Source organism: Rhyacophila brunnea, unplaced genomic scaffold (genome assembly GCF_057557595.1).
Source record: "Rhyacophila brunnea isolate RB1 unplaced genomic scaffold, BYU_Rbru_1.0 scaffold_23, whole genome shotgun sequence".
Lineage (NCBI taxonomy): Eukaryota > Metazoa > Arthropoda > Insecta > Trichoptera > Rhyacophilidae > Rhyacophila > Rhyacophila brunnea.
In genome coordinates, this window is record NW_028232893.1 from 18,238,112 (window position 1) to 18,260,320 (window position 22,209).

The window sequence follows — 22,209 nt, forward strand, 5'->3', positions numbered from 1 at the left end:
AATAAACAATACGTATTATGTAGGTACATAATAATATATAAACTAAAAGCTATGATTATGACTCTTAGAAAATAACTTACATCCCTACAATAATGCTTACGATTACCACTTGCGCCATGCTGCGGGAAAATAATATTCAGTACCTACTATAATATTATAATTTGCGTACTTATAGGAATTTGAAAATAGTAATCCTTCCGTTTATATTCGGTTTTTATCCAAATATTTCGGAGTGATATTGACGTGAAAGTTTAGTAACGAAAATGTCGTCAATCTTTTAAAATTTTAGCGAAATCGTATATCGTTTGTCGTATTCATATTCAATAGCGACATCATGTCATTATTTTTTATCATGTAAAATGTAAAAATCGTCGAAAGATGACTGTCCAAGTGTTCAATATGATTTTATATTATCTATCGTTTACCATACTCGATCAAAACCATCTTCATCAATGAATAAGCGCACAGTTTCAAATGTTGTAAACTCCATTTTTCGCATAAATTTAAAAAGTTCTACGAAATGAAACAATATATTTCAGATATTTTCAAACATTGTAACCCACATGTCCTAGTTAAAAACAAAAGGTGTTAAGCCCACTCTAACCATCTACGATGATGAGAAATTATGTAATTTTTCACGTGACCTAAGTTTTGCCAGTACGCGTGTGATATTCTGACAGTTTCAAATAAATTAGATAAATTCGTAATTAGGTTTCAAACACCCAAATTGGAGGTTTCCCATCAAATTTAGATCACATATTTATTTAAAAAAAAAAGTTGCGACATGCATTTTGTATGTCAATTATAATTATTAGAATACATAGTACCTAACATCAGTTTTTTCGCTTTTTTTACTATGAAAATGTGAGTGAACATCTTTTAAAACCATAGGGCACAAAATATATATTTTAGATATTATTTTCAGTTATTTATTTATGAATATAAACGCATTCAAATAACCATCTTGAAAATATAAAAATTACAACGTACTAAGAGCTCACAATAATTATATTTCAGTAGCAATGTTTTCTGAAGACTTGTTAATTTAATTATCAACCATGAGGATGGGAGATATTATATGCACCGGTACAATGGCCTTATTTTGATGCTTATTTACTCATAAGATAATATATTTTCGACAGCATCCGTTTGACGTAGGGATTCGTATGTTAAATTAAACCAAAATACACTACTCTTTTAGAGAGTCGTTTAAAATGTGTGATAGCAAAATATTGCGAAAAAAATTAATTATGTGACAAGCAGGACTATACCGTACGTATTTGTATGATGATTCTCCTGCCATCCCACATATGATAGTGTGGATTATATGGACATACCATGCATTGAGGATTGAAGACAGAGAAAAACCAAAAAGATTCCTCTTCAACGGACTAGAAGGGAATAGGAGGTTCGGGAGACTTAGTGATTGGACTATGTAATAAGACACACAGCATAAGGAAAGTGGAAACGTTTTTTTTAGGCAAAATGCACGCGTTGTGAAAACGGGTGCCAAGGTGAGGAAGTGTAGGCCGGATACCTTGGTCAGAGAGTGAATAACTGTGGTGAAAATGATGCTATCCGATGATACCTAAGAGGAATTGATGCCTTAAAACCCGCTAGGTCGACGAACGCATGAAATTTAGTGTACATACGTTATAACGAAGAAATGAGGAATAAGAGGAGTGATAAAACCTATGATGATGATAAAACAACATTTTCAAATCGGTTCAATTGGTTCTCCTAAGTAGTGGTTACAGTTGAATTATAAAGAAGGTGAATTGGTCGTATCGACTGAGGAAAGGTGCTTTAAGAAACTGAAGAACTGAAAAAGCTGAAAGACGTGGGAGCAGAAACGATTTGTACGGAAGTTAATAGATAAATTCATTTAATACTTGCGTCCGTTCTATTCTATTATTATAATATTCGTTAAAAACCACAAAACTTTGTCACATTTTCTAAATAAAGAAAACGGGTGTTTCATAGCTTTTAAAAATTTGTCACAAGCCTCGATTTAAATTTCAGTTTTGTCTATATAATATTATTATAATAATATGCAGTCCGGATTCTTGTATATTTATTGAATTTCAGCTACACAAAATAATATATAGTATTACATATGGAAAGTTATTTTAAAACCAATGTATAGTTTAGTTGGCGGCCTTTTAGCCAAGGATACTGGGAACATTTTGACAAATCGAGTACAGCCGTTTTGTAATAAGAGAAAATTTAAAGAAAGAAAAACTTTTTACGACAATGAAGAAAGCTGTACACAATAATTATGTAGGTATATAATACTAAGACCTGGTTTTGATTATTGAGTAAGTATACATACATAATCTGAATTTCTCGATAATAACATTATTTTTTTTAAATCTATAGGTACACATGGTTTCATTCTTTACGTCACTATTTTTACCATTTACCAAACTGTAAATAGACTTTCGAGTATATTTACCATTCCGTCAACCACGCATTAACTGTCACAGATTCACTACATGATGAGTTGTTTACTTAAACCATCAAATCCGTCAGATTAGATAGTACGGGTGTAGTGTAAAAATGCATCAGATTGTTAAAAACCGATTTGAAGTGAACAGATAAACGCTGAGACCGTAGACATTAACTAAAGAAGCTATATTTAATCTTAGGAAGACTATATTTTCGTATGCAGGCAATAAGATACATTATAGTGCGGGTGTTCTATACATTGAAAATACCCAAATGCCTGTATTAGATTTACCCAACTGCATTAAGTACCATTTTTTATATTAGCCACCATAGCTGACAGTCACAAACGTCACAGACTGACGAATGACTTACTTCGAAATTGTGTGTCATATCATCATATTATTATGCTCCATCCAGAGCGGATACTGCACACAAAAAAGGCCCGCAACGCGAGAAAATAATTTAAAAATCAAACCGCATGACGCAATCGAGTTGTATCATTAATTCCATTATACCCGCCATTATGACGTTAGGCCAAACGGAGCATCAAAAATCATTAAGTGCCTTTATTCAAATTGATAAATCAATTTGGGAAGGCTTTGACGGACAATTGGGCACACCGTGGCCCAGATCTAGCCGTGACGGATCCTATTCGCTTTGATGGATATGTCTCACTTTTAATTTCGATTTCGATCGCTGTGCAATGTTTGCTTTGAACAATGCGGTTGATTTCGCGCAAAATAAATTAATTGAATAACTTTATTATTTAATAATAAAAACCGCTGTACTATATTTTTATGAATGCCCCAGTTCAATACTAGCACAATTCATGTTTTTTTATGCAAGGGATTAAATAAGATGGCAAGAATTATCTATGTATAGATAATGCGTTTCAATATTATATTCTAGCGTCGTACCTAGTACCTGGCGAAACCGACTGATGACTTCCTTACAACATAACAAGTGACAATGAAAAGTAAATTATATGACAGACATGTCCTACTTTAAGTAGGTTCTATCCAGCGTCATAACTGGGAGTGATCAAACACACTCCCCTATTATTGAAGTTATACTTCTTTTGGCGCGTTTGGGAGATCAGATCAGAGTGTATTTTTGGCGTGTGACATGTAATACATAATTTATTTTTTCATACGAAAAAAAACGCACTTCATTGGATTCGAACCACCGATTGTTCGGTTATCAGCCGAACGCAATACCTTTACGCCACAGTATGCTAATGCAATCGTGACGATTATACAGTATAATATTATAGTTTGGAATTGTTCCGTTGCCTAGGCAGCGACTTTATTATTGTCGGCCATTTACAATTCCTTACGTAAACAAACCATTGAACGTCAGAGTGACAGTTGGTACTTTAAAAATAAAAACTACGTGAAACCATTATATAATTTAGTATTAATATAAGTTAAAGTGTATAAAAATAAACCAACGGTGTTCCAATAAGCGGTCCTTTTTCTTGAGTGTGTAATTTAACAAGATAATTAAGAGATAGTCAAAGAATCTAGTTTATCACAAGTTTTGTTTTTGTTTTGTTACGCCAAAGAAGTATAACTTCTAACACGCGTACATAAGTACACACACCAATTTATTTTTATTTTTAAGAGACATTACAAATTAAACAACACTAGTCATCCACCATCACGAATAAATAACTTACCATTCGTCGTGAACATGATAAGTTTTGGTCTTCTTTTGGACACTCATTGCACTCATCGTGAAACTATTTTATATAATGTAAAGAGCCTACTGTGCGATTGTAAATTAACTACGCCTCGGTTTAAAGAAAGAGGATTTACATTTTCCTTTTTTCTCACTCATGAAGCAGGTCATGAATGACACAATACGAATCAAATAATACGACGAGACCATCCGGACTTCCACATGGTTAATTTGAAGACGTCATTCACATAAGCTGGTTAAGAAATTAAAAATAAGAATAGTTCATGCTTCCTCTTTAATGTAGTCATATTATCATATTAATACTATCGACCGAAGGTACTTGATGGAATTTGAATTTAAATTCAAATGGATTTAAGTTTTCAAGTTCAAATGTAATTGCTCATATAGGTATTTCTCAATAGTCAAAGCATTCAAAGATAGATATTTCTTTCCTTTTGAAGTCACTAAATGACTCACAATTCCCAATCAGTTAGGACAGATTCCGTCTTCCATACAAATAATACATCACGCGATCAGATGCTGCATATTATTCGTACTGCTTTATGAAGTCTAAGAATGGACGAAGGTTTTATGAGATGATCAGGTAATCAATTGGAAAGTTTTCAGACAAACCGATAAGCCAAGAGAACGAATGGGTACCATCGAACCAATAAAATCTGCATACTTCCATTGTGCGCAGTAAGACATATAATTTACCCAACTCAAAACAGATATAAAAATAGCAAGCGGAAAGAGATTCACCTTCATGAGTGACTCCATCTAAAGCATTGGTGATAATAAATGATATGTTTGGCTAGGGGATACGTCTTGGGTGGTAACCTTTGATGGAAGACAGCACCAAAAAATGAGAATATTTAATCGAGAAAAGTCTACGATATTTACAAAAAACACCACGAATATATTGGGCTGAACGCTTACTTCTAACTTAATGTTTTTTTGTATATTTAATTCTGTCTCACGGCTGGCTCAGATGCACATGCTGTGTGCTATATGTGTATGTGAATCAATCGCAATGAATCATGACATTACATTTATACTAAAAAGTGTGGTTTAATAATTTAGATACCTGTTGCTCACGTTAATATTTTTGAAGTTGTGACATTATCAATAATGGATTTCGGAATGATATTATTAAATTGTATGAGTATTTCTTTAAATTTAATAACCGAAAAAAAACACATTCCTATCGAAAACGAGCACAACGCAGATAAAAAATGAAATGATAATAATAGAATTAAATCAAAAATAATATCGAATAAATTTAAACAACTTGGACCGTGGCGAAAGCGCTGAAGGTGACCTTCTTAGGCGGTTCCGCACTGCACGTCCTTACCACCGGCCTCTTGGACCCCTCAACCATCAAACTTTTCTTTATCACAGGCTTCAGCAGTCCCTTCTCCTTCTTACCTTCCTTACCTTCAAGTTTACCGGACCAACTCTGTCTATTACCATTCACCGGTCCAGTAACAGTACCGAGTTCTTTTAACTTATCAGTCAAACCATAAAGTCTATTAGATATATTTAAATAATTCATAGAGCCTCCTAAAGTGTTTCGTTTGTATTCAGGGTTAAACATCATCTTTCCGTACTTATAGTCTTGCTGTTTTTGAAAGGAATTCTTCTTCGAGTCTTGTTGTGGATAATTATGGGGGGGTAGAGAATTTCTTTTGTTGTCTTGTATCGGCGCTACGACGATGTAGTCAGGACTAGGCGTTGAGTATATCTGCTGGTACTCTTGCATCTGGAGGTTTCTCGGGTTTCTTGGGCTCTGCTTTCGGGGTAGTTGTAGAGGCGGAGGAGGTTGAATGGGTTGAGCGGAAGCTGGTGAGGATGAGAGGCGATAGTAGGCGGCCAGGGCACGGCGGGCTGGTCTCGCCAGACTGTGGAATGCGCTGCTGGAGAAGGTGGACCTGCTGCGCCATTCTTCGCGGTCGGATTCGTAACCGTTGCTTCCTGCAATAGAAAAAATATAGATATTATTATAATTTGATCATAAACGGGTAAATAATAATGAGAGAACCTATATTATACCTAGTTAATAATATATTATCATGTTCAAATGTGGCACACATGAACATATTTCTATGTAAAAAGAAGACGAAAGTCCATCAACAGAAAAGAAATATTTTTCTAACCAATATTGAGGATGTGAACATTATCTTTCAACGATTTCCCACACCTAATTGCAATGAAACGCGTTTCGTATATACTGTGGCAATCTTTGTCAGGATACTTATTCCGTGTCCCTAACAGAAACACGTTGGTCGAGACACAAGCTGCTTCATGAAGGTGGTTAATAGGCTCAGAATCGGTGTCCGAAGATCAAACGCAAATTTGAAAATATTGGGCATTTTAATCGGCGAGGATATCTCGTGTGAAGACCTGCTGATGGCGAATGACAAGACGTTCTCCACTGCGATGTCTCGGAAAAAAGTCATATGATTCCGAGCGCGTCGAGTGTATAATTTCCTAAGCCTTGTAATTGTAATATTTGGACTTCAGATTACTTTCTAATAGGTAACATGGAGCATTCATTGAGTTGTGATTTCTTTTCAATGGGAGTTTCGTGCATTTAAAAAACAACATGTGGTCACAATATTTTTATTTATGCAAAGATTAAAACTGAAACATTACAAATAAGATTTTTCACAGTTATACATTCGTATATAACAGGCACGGGATAGATATTTGAGTCTCTAATGAATATATTATGACGTGGTTAAATTATTGTAGTCTAATTTAGTAAAAGTTATGGACAGATATTACAGGTGTCCACTGTCGTCTGCAAAAATGGGGCCGGGTAGAACAGAGTTCACCGTTTGCGATCAGCGAGGCGTCTGTTGAATTTAAAAAAAAAATCTTTGCTTGTTACTTAGTACCTAATCTGAGTGATCTCTGTATCATATAGAATATAGGTTTTACAATCATTTTATTCTCTGGAATTTCATGACGTGCCATGTTAAATTGATAATGTGTTACTTCCGTAAAATGTTAAAAATAAATATTTTTAAACATAATGGAGCATCAAATATTTTCACAAGCCACATAGTAGGTACGACCCACTGACCTATCATGTATCATTTATCAAGACGAAACCTACACATTTGTAATTATTATGTATTCTAAAGCGTGTAAATACTAGAGAATCCTTTTACGTTCATTAACAGACGATAATCAATCACCCGGCGAGTGAAAGAAACATGTTCAAATAAAATAATTTCGCAACGAGTTGAAGAAGATCATATTCACGACCATGCATTATTTTTTACACATATTCGTTTTCGAAATCAATGAAAACGTTACAGCTGTTCATCCACCGAATGTGTACAGTACGTCAAGATCCAATTCCGACTCTAATAATATATAGGTCAAGCTCAAAGTTCCGCGCCAAAATACAGTGGTCTTATTTCGTAGCTTTCAAAATCAAAATATACCTAACTTTGATTTTATTGAATCATTTGGCATAAGGCACAACTTTGTACTTGGTCTGTCTACTAAAGATGACCGTGCATGATCTCATCGGTGAATCCAGAGGGAAACAAGACACAACAATAACAATATTGTTTTATGACGCACGGTAATGAGTTATGACATTAATTGAGCATTATTGCAATCAAGTGTTTGTAACAACTTTTGATTGTTAATATGACGTACATATTAATTAAGATTAATCGCAAATTAATGATTGCTAAAAAGGTCGTGGATCGCGGATTCAAATCTCGCATCTGGCAAATTCACATGCTGTTAATGGACGTATTCGGTTGATCGAAAGGTGGGAAGGCTATGGCTCCACTAGATCTGGAGTGATGGAAGCCTGTTGGAGCCCCGCCTGGTGTGGAGGATTAGACAGAGACTGTCTTCGTGTGTTTACCTAAATTTAATATTAATGATTATACCTACAAACAATTTTTTTCCAGGCATATAATATGTAGATAGAATCATTGCAAGGAATTGTTACCCCCCAGTCTGGCAAAAAGGTCATAGCGCGAATGTGTAACTATTCTTAAGCTCCTAATCTACTCATTACCTTTAGTATCTAACCATTTTTTCAGTTTCACTTTCATTTATTTAAGCTCCATCGTATCTATCATATTCTTGTCTTATCTATCATCTATCATCTATCATATTTTTTTTTGTGAAAGTATCTTTAACCTTTTGGTTGTTAAATGAAAAGTGAGAGGTTATATGATTTTTTTTTAATTCAGCCATTATGATAAATTCGATAAAAGGATCACGGCTGGATTAAGACTTTTTAGAGCCCAGACCACCGGTACCATAAGACCCACTTTTACCAGGTGTATTTTTCTTGGAGAATTATTTTTTATAACCATACCTAATGTGGAATAAAATAGTTATAAATTAATTATATTAACCTCACCCCCTATGACAACTATATACGGCGAATGAAATCTGATCGTGTTTCTCGCGTTGTATGGTTATAAAGTAATAAACGAACCCGGCTTCTAACACGTGATGCATTGCGACTGGATTGCACATTATGAGTCTACGCTGTAAAATAAATAACGCGAAAATAATACACCCAAGTGGCAAATGGAACTGCGCCTATAAACCCAAAGCCTTAATCCGCCCCTGAAAGGGACTTTGCGTAAAAGTAACAATGCGTGTGTTAAAGAGGCGAAAGGTCGTACATAAATAATATTTGGGTAACATATACATACATTATATTTAAGTGCTTTTGGTACATTCATGTTGATTTTTATTTTAGTTTTTACTGTGGAAAGTGTGTAATGCATTCGAATCGATGTCATTATATAAATAAAAAATGCACGCATCTAAAATCAAATATCAATAAACTGTAGAAAATGCTAACATTATAATATTATACGCATATCATACGTCAGGCAGAGACGCTGTTTGCTGCATATTATTATCATATGCAGAACTTTCTAATATTTCGTTCTCAATTTTCTGTAATTATTGGGAGGTACAGGTGAACAAATAAGCTGACCGCATGCATATACATAATATTATATTAAACCTCATATTAACTTCACTTCGACTCTAATTGCATATTATATACTGTCACCAACATGGTAATACGTCAAATAAACTTATAAACCTATACGTTATTATGGTCGAGATAATTCATTGCTTGACCTGAACATGGCGGGTAAAATTTTAAATATATCCTAGGGCAAATTAATGTAGTTAAATTGTCCGCGAGATTTTGAATGAATAAATTTTATGGCTCTCTGATATATATTTCTTATAATATCTACAATCATAGCTTAATGTTAATGGGTGGTTGAAATCGTGGCAGGTGGACTGTGTGACGTTTTGAATCCAAGATGGTGGCCGCTCCAGACATTGAAAAGAAAAATCAATCATAACTTCTTTAGAGACTATTTTATGACAATTACAACATTAAATTAATAACATTGATAATTTTTACTGAACCTTTTTTGTTTAGAATAAAAAAATAAACGTAAAATATTACAATATATTTCTGGCTATCTTTTATCGTTAAGGAGTTATAGCAAGCCAAACTTTTGTAGAATACGTATGACAGATTTTTAAATGTTGCTTACGCTCGTGGTCGTAATGAAGAACTTGGGAACTAATCATAAATAATATGTACCTATACTTTGTAGACTAAATCTATGCTATTATGATGCTCTATGTTTTTAAAGTTATAAATTAACATTGAATACTCATAAAATATTTCAATAGTATAATATGTATATGAGTATTAATATAAACGTCGTTGTTTTATAATAATTGAGAATAAAGCCTTTTTATTAAATCATATATCCGTGGATATAGCACTTTTTATGTCATTAAAAATAGTCCTAGAAAATAATTTACGAAGTGTGTGTGACTCAAACCCACATATTTTGCAGTCCTATTAACCGTTAAACTATCAATCAGTCTATGCTTCGTGCAAATTAATTCTTATAATTACATTTTACTAGGTATCACAAAATTCAACAATAAAAAACAACCAGCATTGTAAATAAATCAAGATAACGGTAATACTAACATGATTATAGATGACGTCCGGTGTTAAACAAATTTATTAACGAAGTCCTTGTACTTGCAAATAATTATAAATTTATTGTGTAAAATTTAAGAATGTGAGAATCTGTATTTTCAATTAATAGACATTAACATTCTTAAAATTAATATTGTGTTACATTCCGCGGTCTTCGGTAAGGTTACCCAGCAATAGGCGAAAGAATAAAAAATACGCACACAATATGCAGACCATAATATGCAATAGTATGTTTTTGAATGCGTGTTTTGTTTCGCGTGATCAAACAAAATAAATTACAAATTAATAAACGTCGATGAACCCGCAACCTTTGGCGTAGCGAAATCGGTGTTGGAGAGGTCTCGCTGACCGCCGTCGCTCTGCTCGGCCACACCGCAATGCGTGCCTCTTGAGAAATGTGTTACGAAAATGTTAAACATGCAGGTACATCAGATCTTGACAACGTTTTTTTTATAAGTACACAATATTAACGTGAATAATTATTATTTGTTTAGTAAATTGTACCGTACATTAAAATTGAGTTAGTTTTTATCTCCAACTCTGTTCCCCGAAGGAAATATATAGCCACCAGCCATCTTAACCCAGTCGCATATTGAAAATCGTCTAGACTGGGATATAGTCATAAATCAAATCGGGCGCAATATCGCAACTTTCTTCCGTGCGCATAGGCGAGGTCACGCAGGACTTGATAGCCAAAATTGATGAAAAACCATCTCACTTCAAGTTGGATGAAATTTGTTGCTCATGACACAATTTTTTTCAACAAAAATATTGCATTCAAACTGTGAGCAGAGGTACATTAATTTACGCGAGTTTTGTAAATACCAACAAAATCACATCGATATAATATTCAACGTGTTGCAGTCGAAACTAGTTTAGATGTGCGACACGGCTTACGATTGAGATATATACCTATAATATATATCCACAAGATGAGATTAATACCGACCAGAAAACTCCACCCACGTCAATATTGCAATACGCCGTTTTCACTAATATTTATTTGCTAGACAATCCGCTACAAAAAAAATAAATAGGAAAACCGAAGACATATTATACCTATAGACCAACATATTAATATCTTGAGGTCCAGCAACGTCGTTAGATACAATGGATGCCTACATAAGGTTTATGAAAACATCGCTGTATGTTCCCCCCGGAAGAGATGGATGGCTAACGTCAAGAGGGATGCAGAAAGCCTAAGAGTGATAGACTGACAAAAGAAATTTTAGGATAAAGATTCCAAGATTAAGGTTTCGTAGTCAGTCATGGACCTGATTTTGTTTGTAGCGCCAAATTAAGTAAATAAGAAACTTGTAAGGAACACTTAAATTTATTTACCCCTTAATTTTTGTTTCCGATAAAATATAGCCCGCGGTTAACTTTGATACGGCGAATTACATATATTTTTTCGGGCACAAATTTACTCACCGGTGCACATTTATGTATTCGTTCAATCTACAGAACCTAAATTATTATCAATTCTCTTCAATATTACAGTATGTACCTACTAGTTTTTTTTTATTAATATCGATTAGATTTTTTATCACCATCAAAGTAAAAGTTCTAGGATGTTGTTGTTTTAAATGGTTCATCACCAATGCTACAAACAATCAAGTAATAAAATATATGCATGACGATATGCGGTGGTGCCGTGATGATGAGATGAGATACGAGCCAGTCAGTGTGTGATGTGCTCATAATAAAAGACCTGTCCCCAATTTTGATGGTTACTTGTTAAATGGAAATAAATAAAATTACGAGGAAAACTCGGCGGAGTATGACAATAAAATGTCATACTAAGACAAGACAATACGTCTTGATAGGCTGAGTACTTAGAGAAAATAAGTGGGTACCTAACAAGTTAATAATCAATAATTTCACATCACCATAAACCTATTTATGCGTTAACAAAGATTCACTTTTGAAACTTCTTTACATTCGAAGTTTTTTAACCTACTGTTCTCAGCATCATACATAATAATGAATATTTGTCGATATTATATTATGTACATATTATATTCATTCCGAATTCAAAACTTATTATTTTTATGTCCACTTACTGTATACAAGATTTAAAAAAAAGAAACAAATGAATGACACTTCTAGTGTCACCTGCATATTATCCACTGATTTTAAACAAGATCAAAAGACGAACGTCCCATCTAATGTCACTTGTATACAAACTATGTTTATTTGACAATATTCTTTATTCCCTGATGTTATTTTTAAAACGTAATGGCGTATTTGAAAAAAACACTACCTTATTCTTAGGTCAATAATTATTATAAAGCAATCATTATTCGTAGTATGTTTATCACACTCGAATGGTCAAAGACATAGCTTATAATGAGTATCTTTAGAATTATCTTCAAATGTGTTAATCTTGCCCACTTTTTGAATAATAAAATGCCCAATTATTGTCAAATTTGGGATCACAGAGATTATCAATATAATTTTTTATCATAAATATTTCACTATAATAATGTCGATATGAATTATACTGATGGTTTTATAAATGCGTTTAAAAATTAATAAATGTAAAAAATCTTAACACCACTGCACATTTATGTACTGAAATATGACTATATTCTCAAACATTAGAGCGAGAGGTTTAAAAGAATTCTATTTTATGTAATAAAAATACTTTATGCAGTAATCAAATGTTAAAAATAAATATAAAGGATAATAAAGCTTCAAAATTATATAAATAGATTATCTACAACGTTTAAGGTATGTCCAGGATCATGCTTTGAAAATAGAACAAAAGCTCCATTTTGACCTACGCTGAGCATGTCCCCCCTAGCAATTTTCTGAAAAAAATTGGCAGCCCTAATAACCTCAAAGCCAGCGTGCCATTTGTACGACTTTGCAGAAAAGTATAGATTGTGTCCTAAAAGTAGAGTCAATTCACCTTTTGAGTTAAATCATAAATTCCTAAAATCAAATAACTGAAGATCCGTTGACAAGTGGTTGGAAAGCCTAAAATTATTTTATTTACCTTTACATACGATAAACCGCCTCTCAGCTGGAGAAATAAATAGTAGGGATTTATGGTGGTGGGCTTGATTTTAAAATAAAGAATATGCGCAGATACCTAAAGAAGTGCTTTATTTTTGATTTAAAATTTGATATATTTAAACAAAAATAAAATGATGAGAATTAATTATTTAAGACACTTGAAAATGTAAACAAGGAAAAAACAACCGAATTAATCGATGACATACTCATTTAGCGTCCAAGCATGACCAATAAAGTACCACGATGACGTCATTTAACAAATGAATTTGTAAACAGCATAATCAAAGTAATACCAACGGCAGTCGAATGACCTGAAGCTGTGTGCACATAGAAATATTTGAGAGCACCATACAAAAAAATATCATACGAGTACCTAATTTAATATACCATAAATTATTGTTTCAATGGGTTGTTATTCCAACAGCTTTATGTATGCTGTGATATTTTGAGCCAAGTTGCAGTTTTTATGTTATAATAATAGTCTCCAATAATCCAAAAAGCAACCAACCCGAGTGACAAATACATCAGACAAATTGAATTATGTCGGATAGTTTTAAATAGGACGACAGTGCAAAGGTTATGAACTACTATTAGAATATGACAAATGGTAGCCACCAGTTTCAAGATTCACAACTGAAAGTTTATTGGGCGTGTATGCTTGTTATGTAAAAAAAAATTGTGTGGATTTATCACACAAATAGTTAGTGATAATTTAATATATTCGTCCATGTTTGACTTACGATAATTCAACACTTACAAGTCGTTTATAAGATTATCGGGCAACAAAATTAATAAAACAAAAATTATAATATTATTGTGTATCATGTTAGACGCTCTTTTATGACCGATTTTGCATTCGTTTAGTACCTACCAACACTGTTTTTTAGCTGATTACATTGTCTTTTATAGTAATACACTTTATTTTCAGCGCATACCTAAGCTGTCATTGGTAATACGATATTGAAACATCTTTTTAATATGGCAATGTCACATTGTACCTAAGTCACACAAAAACTACCAATTTAAAATACTTTGTTATTCGAAACAAAACGTGTTTCTATTCATCAGGTGGTGTGATCAAATAGGTAGGTGATTGAATAGGGCCCCATCAAGATTGTAGAATCATTAGATAATATATTTACATACATATAATCATCAGGCAACGTCGTGGGAGTAAATGACATTGAATATTGATATTAGTATTTAGATTTTTAGTATATTTCATTGATTTCTTTTTAGTGTTACCTACCAAAACAAGTTATTATTTTTTGGTACTTGGTGTGTTCTTCAATCCTCGGTATTTATGACTCGCTTTAAAATTTATTCTATAGAATAATGTTTTTAACCTTGTTTTTTTAGTAGAAAATTGAATAAAATAGTTTGTCAAATCACAAGGAACCCTTACCTGACTGACACATGTTACTATCCGGTGGGGTAAATTACAAAATAGACGTGTGTAGTACTGCATAATAGTGCGTAATAGATGGTGGAGTTAATTACTAATAACTGAATTCCTCCATTTAATCCTTATATAAAAATCCCGTATAAATCTTTCGTTATTTCAGTAATAAGTAATAACTATAACGCGATACGAAAAACAATGAGTCAAAAATGCTATGCAGTAGCTAAAGTACTACTAGAATTAATAGTAGGTACTACTAACATCACATTTCCATTTCCTCTACCTCGACTCTCAAATATCATGTTTTGTAGTATCTGCATATACCTAGTATATCATCTAGGGCGGGGATCTAACTCAATTAATTAAAATACTGTATCAACGGGAATTTCATACTTTCTAAACATTGTTGTCAATGATTTATCTATGTTTGCTTAAGATTTTTTTTAACCGCGGGGCCCTACTTTTGCGCACACTAGAAGTATTGATAAATCCGCCCCTGTGTACCATTCTAGATTGCGAGATAGTTCAGTCTTTTTAATGTCACACGAAAAACTATCACATACTTATATTATGTGTTCACAAGACCATGCGGTTTATAAAGTGATAAACTGATTAGAATATAAAGAAGCATCATACAAATTAGTTAAGTTTCATGATAAATATCACGGATTGAAGCCTTCTGGATATGATTTAAATACACATATTCTCAAAATTCTTTGAAATTGACAGAATGACAACTGTTCGATGTCCTCAGACGAATCGGAATACTGAGGAGATCTGCATATCATTAATACCATAAAACTACAGTATATCGGCCACATTATGAAAGGACAAAAGTACAAGATCAATGGTATACATCGCGAGAAAGACGCTGATTAAACGCCATCGTACGCATTGTACCTTTACAGATATTTCCGGGTCACAATAAAGAGAATAATAAGATAATAGTAATTATTAATAATGGTAATAGAATCTCACCTATAATAGGCCTGGTCACTGGCGGCAAATTCCTCGTCGCAAATAGCTGAACGTCCTTCGGCGCCGTCCTCTCCATGCTGACCTTCACGATCTGCCCCCTGACAACCTCCGTTTCGTGCCCACCAGGCGGAGGTGGAGCTTTTCCCTTAATTCTCTTAAGCAGATGCTTACGTCTCTGAGGCTTCAACGGAGCATCGAGAATCTCAGAGCTGGAAGCGTGCCCACTGCCATATTCGACACTAGCATAATCGACACTGTCATATTCGACGTCTGCGTATATTAGTCCGTCTATTTCTCCAAGATCTGATTTACTTTCCACTGACATATGAGTGACTCCATTATTATCAGTTACTTGCATCAGATCATATTCTGGTTTTACACTTTTAACTTTTTCATTATTAACTTTCCTATGTTCTTTCGTTTCTTTTGATTCCTTTTCTAATTTATTACGAATCTGCTGTACACTTTTCACGCCATTTCCGGGGATATAATCAAGACTTTTGATCGAATAGTTGTTGTTTTTCGAATAATCAAAGTTGTTATTGTAATACTGATTGTTTATTCCAACATTGTTGACGTTGTATTCGAAGACTTTCGTGTAATGACCAGGCGTCGAACTGGCTTCGCTGGAGCTGTAATCAACACTCGACTTGCTCTTGGTTGAAGGACTAGGACTCGAGCTTCCGTCACTCATCTCCGACGAAGAAGACGAAGATGTCAATCTATTTCTCATTTTGAAATATTTATAAGTGAACAGCGTCCTTCTGAATTCCTGTTCACTGTGAAACTGCAAGACGATCTCTTCCCTCAAATGATTTTTCAGTACTTCTACTATAAGAGTGTTGTCGAATTCTATTGCTTCTTCAGCGATACAATCGATGATTTCATCGATTTTAAAGAATTCAACTTTGTTCGACTCCTTTTTGTTCGAGTCTTTTTTGTTCGACACGTCAATATTTTCTTTGTCGATGTTGTTTATGATATCGTTCGGATTGTATTTTAGTTCGAGTTCGTCTTTGGCATTGAAAGCAACGAGGACCTGATACTGCTTGATTGGGTCAGATCTGAATGACGACTTCCAGTCTGGTCTTCCGCCACCTTGCGTTCTGATGGATCTTGCGAGTATCCTGGCTGCTCCTTTGCAGAGGACATTTTTCTTGCCAGCGATAGTCATCTGAAACAAAAAATAATACTATGTATTATAAAATAAACATTATGAAAGCATTCAATACAAAAATAAATAAATTTATTACTATCTAAAAGTACAAGTGTCCTTCTATATCAAGAAATGGTAGAGTTACCTACTCAAGTTTATTCAACCTCTAGTTGGATTGAAGCATTTTTAACGTGGTTTTTGTGAGGGACAAAAGTATTTTGATTTTTAGTAATTTTACAGCATCATAAATGGTGAAATAAAAACATTCTTTTTATCGAGTTAAACTAAAAATCCTGCACGCATTTGTGCACTCAATTCAATACTAGGGACACTAGGGTCTTCGAAGGTTCTACTTGAGATACTTGTCACCACTACCCTGATAGTTGTAAAGACGCAATGGGATAAATGTGTCCATAATTTGTTGTAGGTAACCACCATTAGATACGTGACAAAAACAGAAGATAGTAATGAAATAGGATATAATTAAATACCATTTAAAATAAAACAATATAATATACAGATCTTCATTCACAAACAATATTATTATGTGTAATGATCATGATCAATGTCGACCACTTTGCATTCAGCTATTTAAACAAATGGGTTTTTTTATTAAGCAATGAAAACGTGCTAATATGTTTGGTAATTTCATGAAGCAGTATTTTATAACTATAAAAATCAAATAACTTCACAACCTAAACCCAATTTTGGCAAGAATTCAAGCATAGTAGTATACTGAAATAACAACATAATATCAGCTATCTATGGGAGTCGTACCCTCTGCCTGCCTTATAGTGTATAGATGTGAACTTTTACTCAATCGCGTACACTGAAAATAAACAATTCAAATCTGCATTTCGTTCTAGCATACGTGAATTGTGAAAAGGTATCTAAGTAAAACTGCCCGACACTAAAAAAACGTCTCATTTTCAAAGCGTCAACATTGCCTGAGATAATACATCACTTCCGTGGATGGACTATTACATTTTTTTCGTGCATTTTTTGTCGTCGCGTTTCGTGCTCCATTGGCACGACTTGACACAATCGCTCGTAGGTCATTGCCAACGGCGCAAGAAATAGACTAAAAGAGACGAAAGAAAGTCATCTAATCATCAGACGGTCGACACTTGGTGTGAAATTGCACGGAATGAAAAGATCGCCTTGGCCAGTGGCGTACATCCAACGTCGACCGGTCGTATTTCTAAAGCGAAGTGTGCGGTTTTGACTATTCTTCTTATTTTATTCGATTTCAGCTGCTTATGCTTCCTCTAGCTCCTGCTATTATTTTGAAGAAATACTGTGTAGACCAGGCATGTCCAACGTGTCGATAGTGTGAAGGATGTTGGTCAATCGTACCATGTCCCGTAGGAATTGCATTCAATTTATTTCCTTTACCAGCTTATGCGAAAGCCGTTTACAAATTAAATATTGGGAAGTCCGTGTGACTAACTTGATTCATAAGCATACACTTCATAATAGTCGTAAGGTAAGTGTGAATCCCTGCGCTTTCAAATGAGGTGTAGTTCTCCGTTCTGTCACGCAATAAGCATTAGCTTTTTGACCAGCATGAGCATAGGTTGACGCTGAGTACAATGAGTCATGAGTGCCCAAAAGAAGACAAAAACTAGTGTCCTCAGGTAAATACGTGTCTTCAAGTTGATTAATGACAATGGGGCAGTATGGGAGATCACTGCTATTTTTGATACAGCATAGTATCTAGATGTCGGCTCTCGTGGTGCATTGCGCAAGGCGCTGGCCTTTCATTCGGACTCTCCGGGTTTGATTCTCGGTGAGGTCACAATATAATTATGTGATTTTTCTCAAAGCTTGATTGTTTCACTTATATTACTAAATACACTACTGTTTCACTACACTACTGTCATTGGGCCTTTTAGCCTTTTGTAGTGTTATAAATAATAATATATATTTCATTACTATTATCACAGCCTACTCGAAGTTGGATTTGTTTGACTTAAACGAAAGAATCTCTTGACGGTAAATATCTGATTTAAACCCATCGAATATGCAAGGTTGACAAGATAGGTGGGGAAAAGCCTCAATAAATGCATTCTGTCGGCCATATTATGCGAATAATTCTATGAGACCTCAATCGATCCAGGCATTTACATTGTACTTTGTAAACTATCCATTCATTCAATAAACAGAACACATTTAAAATATATATATATTTCGCTGATTTTGACCAGAACCGCCCCCGCTGATAAACGTACTTTGTCATCTCACACCTTACCAAACCTTAATTTTCAAATATTTTTATTCAGTTTGTATGAATTTAGTTTTCTTCATAATCGTTGGGCAACGCCACTGGTTCGAGTACAAGCCAAAACGACAGTAAAAAAAATCGATCACCAGAAGGTAGGTACTTAGTAAGTATCTAGTTAGGCCATTATCATTCTGTAGTACTTTCGCTCCGGACTCTTTTGTGAGGCTGATGTTTTGGACAGAGCTATTTTGAGTCTGTAAGGACTATCACTTTTTATTGGACACGGCCGGCGAGTCATTCTTGTACTCGGCTGTGTATCAAACAATGTGTCAGAAAAAAGCGAATAGTGTGCATGTCAACTTTCGATACGACAATATTGTGTATAAGATAGTTCACTATTATTATCTACCAGAATATATCAATAACAAAATCCCGACACTCACTAAACATTATCAAACGTTTGCATTGTCGATTGAGTCACAAGCATTTATTAAATTCGAAAAAAATATTCATTTCGATATCTCAGTTCTATAGAGAAACAACTCAAAATACCTTGTTATAAGGTAATAGCGTTTAAAAAATTTGCACGCATTCTCTAAGTAAATGTGTTTATTTTGTATTTAGTTAAAATGAAATTAGCAATGCACAGTGAAATTTTACAGTTTAACAAAAATAACCAATCCAAATATTCCCCGTTTATAATTGAAATAATGATTAACCCCAGAAAAGGTTATTCGATTTTATGACCCGTTGAAGAAATTTTTCATTATATTTTTTGTTGAATTATAAAGAAAACACCTATCTACATCGAATGGCATTATTAACACGTAACCTCGAAATTTTTTAATTGTTTATAGAACTAGGATATTGATTTCGCGAATCGAAATACTGTAATAAAAGCAAATTACTGATACACTGAATGAATGAATAGACTGATTCACAATTTGAATTTTTCTGACGGACAACGGTTGGATATAGGATAGTGTGCCTGCACTCGCACCTCACCTCACCACTCCATCGCTACTATCTGACCATTTTATCCACTCGTGATGAATTTTTACAAGTGCGTTATTTTTTTAAAGTTATATATTTACTGCGGAATTTTTTGAAATATCGAGCTTTCAGCTGTGCAAGTTTCATTAATATTGGTTCAAAAGTTTTTGAGTTACAACTAAACAAACGTGAAGGTTGTGTGAGGACCCGGTGCACCAGGCGCTGATCGCTCAAACAAGAGGTCATCGCTGGACACAGTTCATCTTACATACTGTAATCTAAGCGCTAGAAACTATATTTTTTCTCACGTATTTTTTAAAAATTTATATGGGGTGTAAATGAAAACTCTGCCATTTTTTCGTAGTACTGACATGCGTGTCTCTGATAACTATCATATAAATTGGGAACATCAGTTGTTTGTTCTCCCAATATGCAGAACTAATCTGCCGTTGGTGATGCCAATTGGGAGAGCAATAACTGTGTCCATCAAGACTGAACAAAACTCACCATAAATACGAGTGAGAAAGCATTCGGCATGCGTATACTCTCCGTAATATGCATTAGAGTAAGATAGAAGATTTGTGAATTAATGATTTTGTGAAGCTAAATGAAGCCGGTGAATATTGGTTTCCCTGATATGCTTAGGCTTTTTTGTTGCGAAACATTAAGTTAGTGGTCAATATTTTTAATCAATTAAGTAGAGGTTAAGTGTGTTGTGTTTATATGTGATAGTCATACTGAAAAGCAAGATGATAGTTTAACACTTCATATGTAGAATGGTGTCCGATTATTGTGGGAGTGCAGGCGACTCATTTAAGTGTTGGCATCGTTACTTTCAAATGACACTAACAACGATTTCGTCGTGGCCGCAAAGCCAGAAGAATCTGTCCTTCCTCCACTTAAGTTTATAATACTTAAATTGGGCTTCTACTGTGCGACATACGCAAAGAAAACGGCTTCGTGTAGCCGGACAATACTCTATGTCTTTAGTATTATTACTCTGAGGTGTTTAATTAAATCATTTCGAATATTGATATATTCCACTTGCGTGAGAGTATTCTACTTTTGCTTTCCCATGTCTTTTGTTATTAACACTTATTTTCATCGTTTTTATGTCATGTTGTGAATAAATAATCAAATTTGTAATTTGTCATGTTCACCATATGCAAAATAAATTTGAATTTCAATCTGGCGGTACCAAGAGATACAACAATATTCAATCGTCGAGATAATCATGTTTAGCAGAAGTACGTGTCAACGAAAGACTAAGAACCAAGAAGAGCGTAGACAGCGAGGATTCATCCAGTAGTGGATCGAGAGTCAATGAAATAATGATGATGATCGTATACCTGTCATTATAATGTAGTTAATGACTGACACACCTACCAGTATCGAAAGGTGGAGGTAGGCTGTTAATATCCGCCATTAATAGTGCACATTAAACTTTGTTAGTCATACGTATTTGTTTTTATTTAACTAAGACTACAATTTACAGATGGCGTTGGTTAGTTTTTTTAAAAATCAATTAAACCCTGCCTAAACCAAACCATAATAGTTTTAGTAGACTTTGGGCGATACAACAAAATTGTTACAACACTTTTTCATTCATACTTATTTGTTTTCGTTGGATTGAGAATACATTTTAAACATATTGTTGGTTCATTTTTTTAAATTAGGAATTGATCCCTGCTTCTACCAAATTATAATAGACACAAAATATGATTTTATCCATAAATTGCATTGCATAATTTTAGATATTTTATAGATAGATGAGTATTTTTTGACTATTATCATCATCATGGCTTGGGTTTTCGCAGGATTCAATTGAATTGTAAAACCTAACCGACACCATTTGTAAATTGTAGTCTTATTTTAATGCACTATTCATCACGGATCTTAATAGTCTACCTCGACCCTTCGCCACTGATACCTACATAATGAAACAAAAAAATATCTGTATATACCTGTCTTCTTGTACGTTTGGAAATAGACGTCGGAGACGATCAAGGATGGTACAGAGAAGTAGATAAGCGAAGAGAAAGAATAACGCTTGACGTAAAACGTGTAAATTATGACGCTTAAGGCCGTCCATCACCAACTTGTCTGCCGGTCACTGCCTTACGATAATCGAGTAGAAAGCTCGCCTCGGGAGCGACCTGTCGGATTTATTGCAAACTACTATCTATAATGGCGCATGCGCTTAAACTGGGGCCCGAATTAAAACATAGGCCCCTAATATTGTCATTTTTATAATTTCACGAATTACTTTACTG

The 22,209-nt window shown here is 34.1% G+C and overlaps 1 protein-coding gene across 1 annotated transcript in view; it reads right to left on the bottom strand.

The window, feature by feature from the left end:
* Positions 1-3,602: 3,602 nt before the first annotated feature.
* The window catches only part of LOC147069625 (uncharacterized), a 174,572-nt gene continuing 155,965 nt past the window's right edge, over positions 3,603-22,209 (bottom strand). Inside the window, exons 5-6 of the mRNA XM_085950384.1 lie at positions 15,564-16,737; positions 3,603-6,102 (exon numbers count right to left, since the gene is read on the bottom strand). Coding sequence (XP_085806510.1) covers positions 5,411-6,102; positions 15,564-16,737 — 1,866 coding nt within the window. The 3' untranslated portion in view covers positions 3,603-5,410. The remainder of the gene's footprint in view (positions 6,103-15,563; positions 16,738-22,209) is intronic.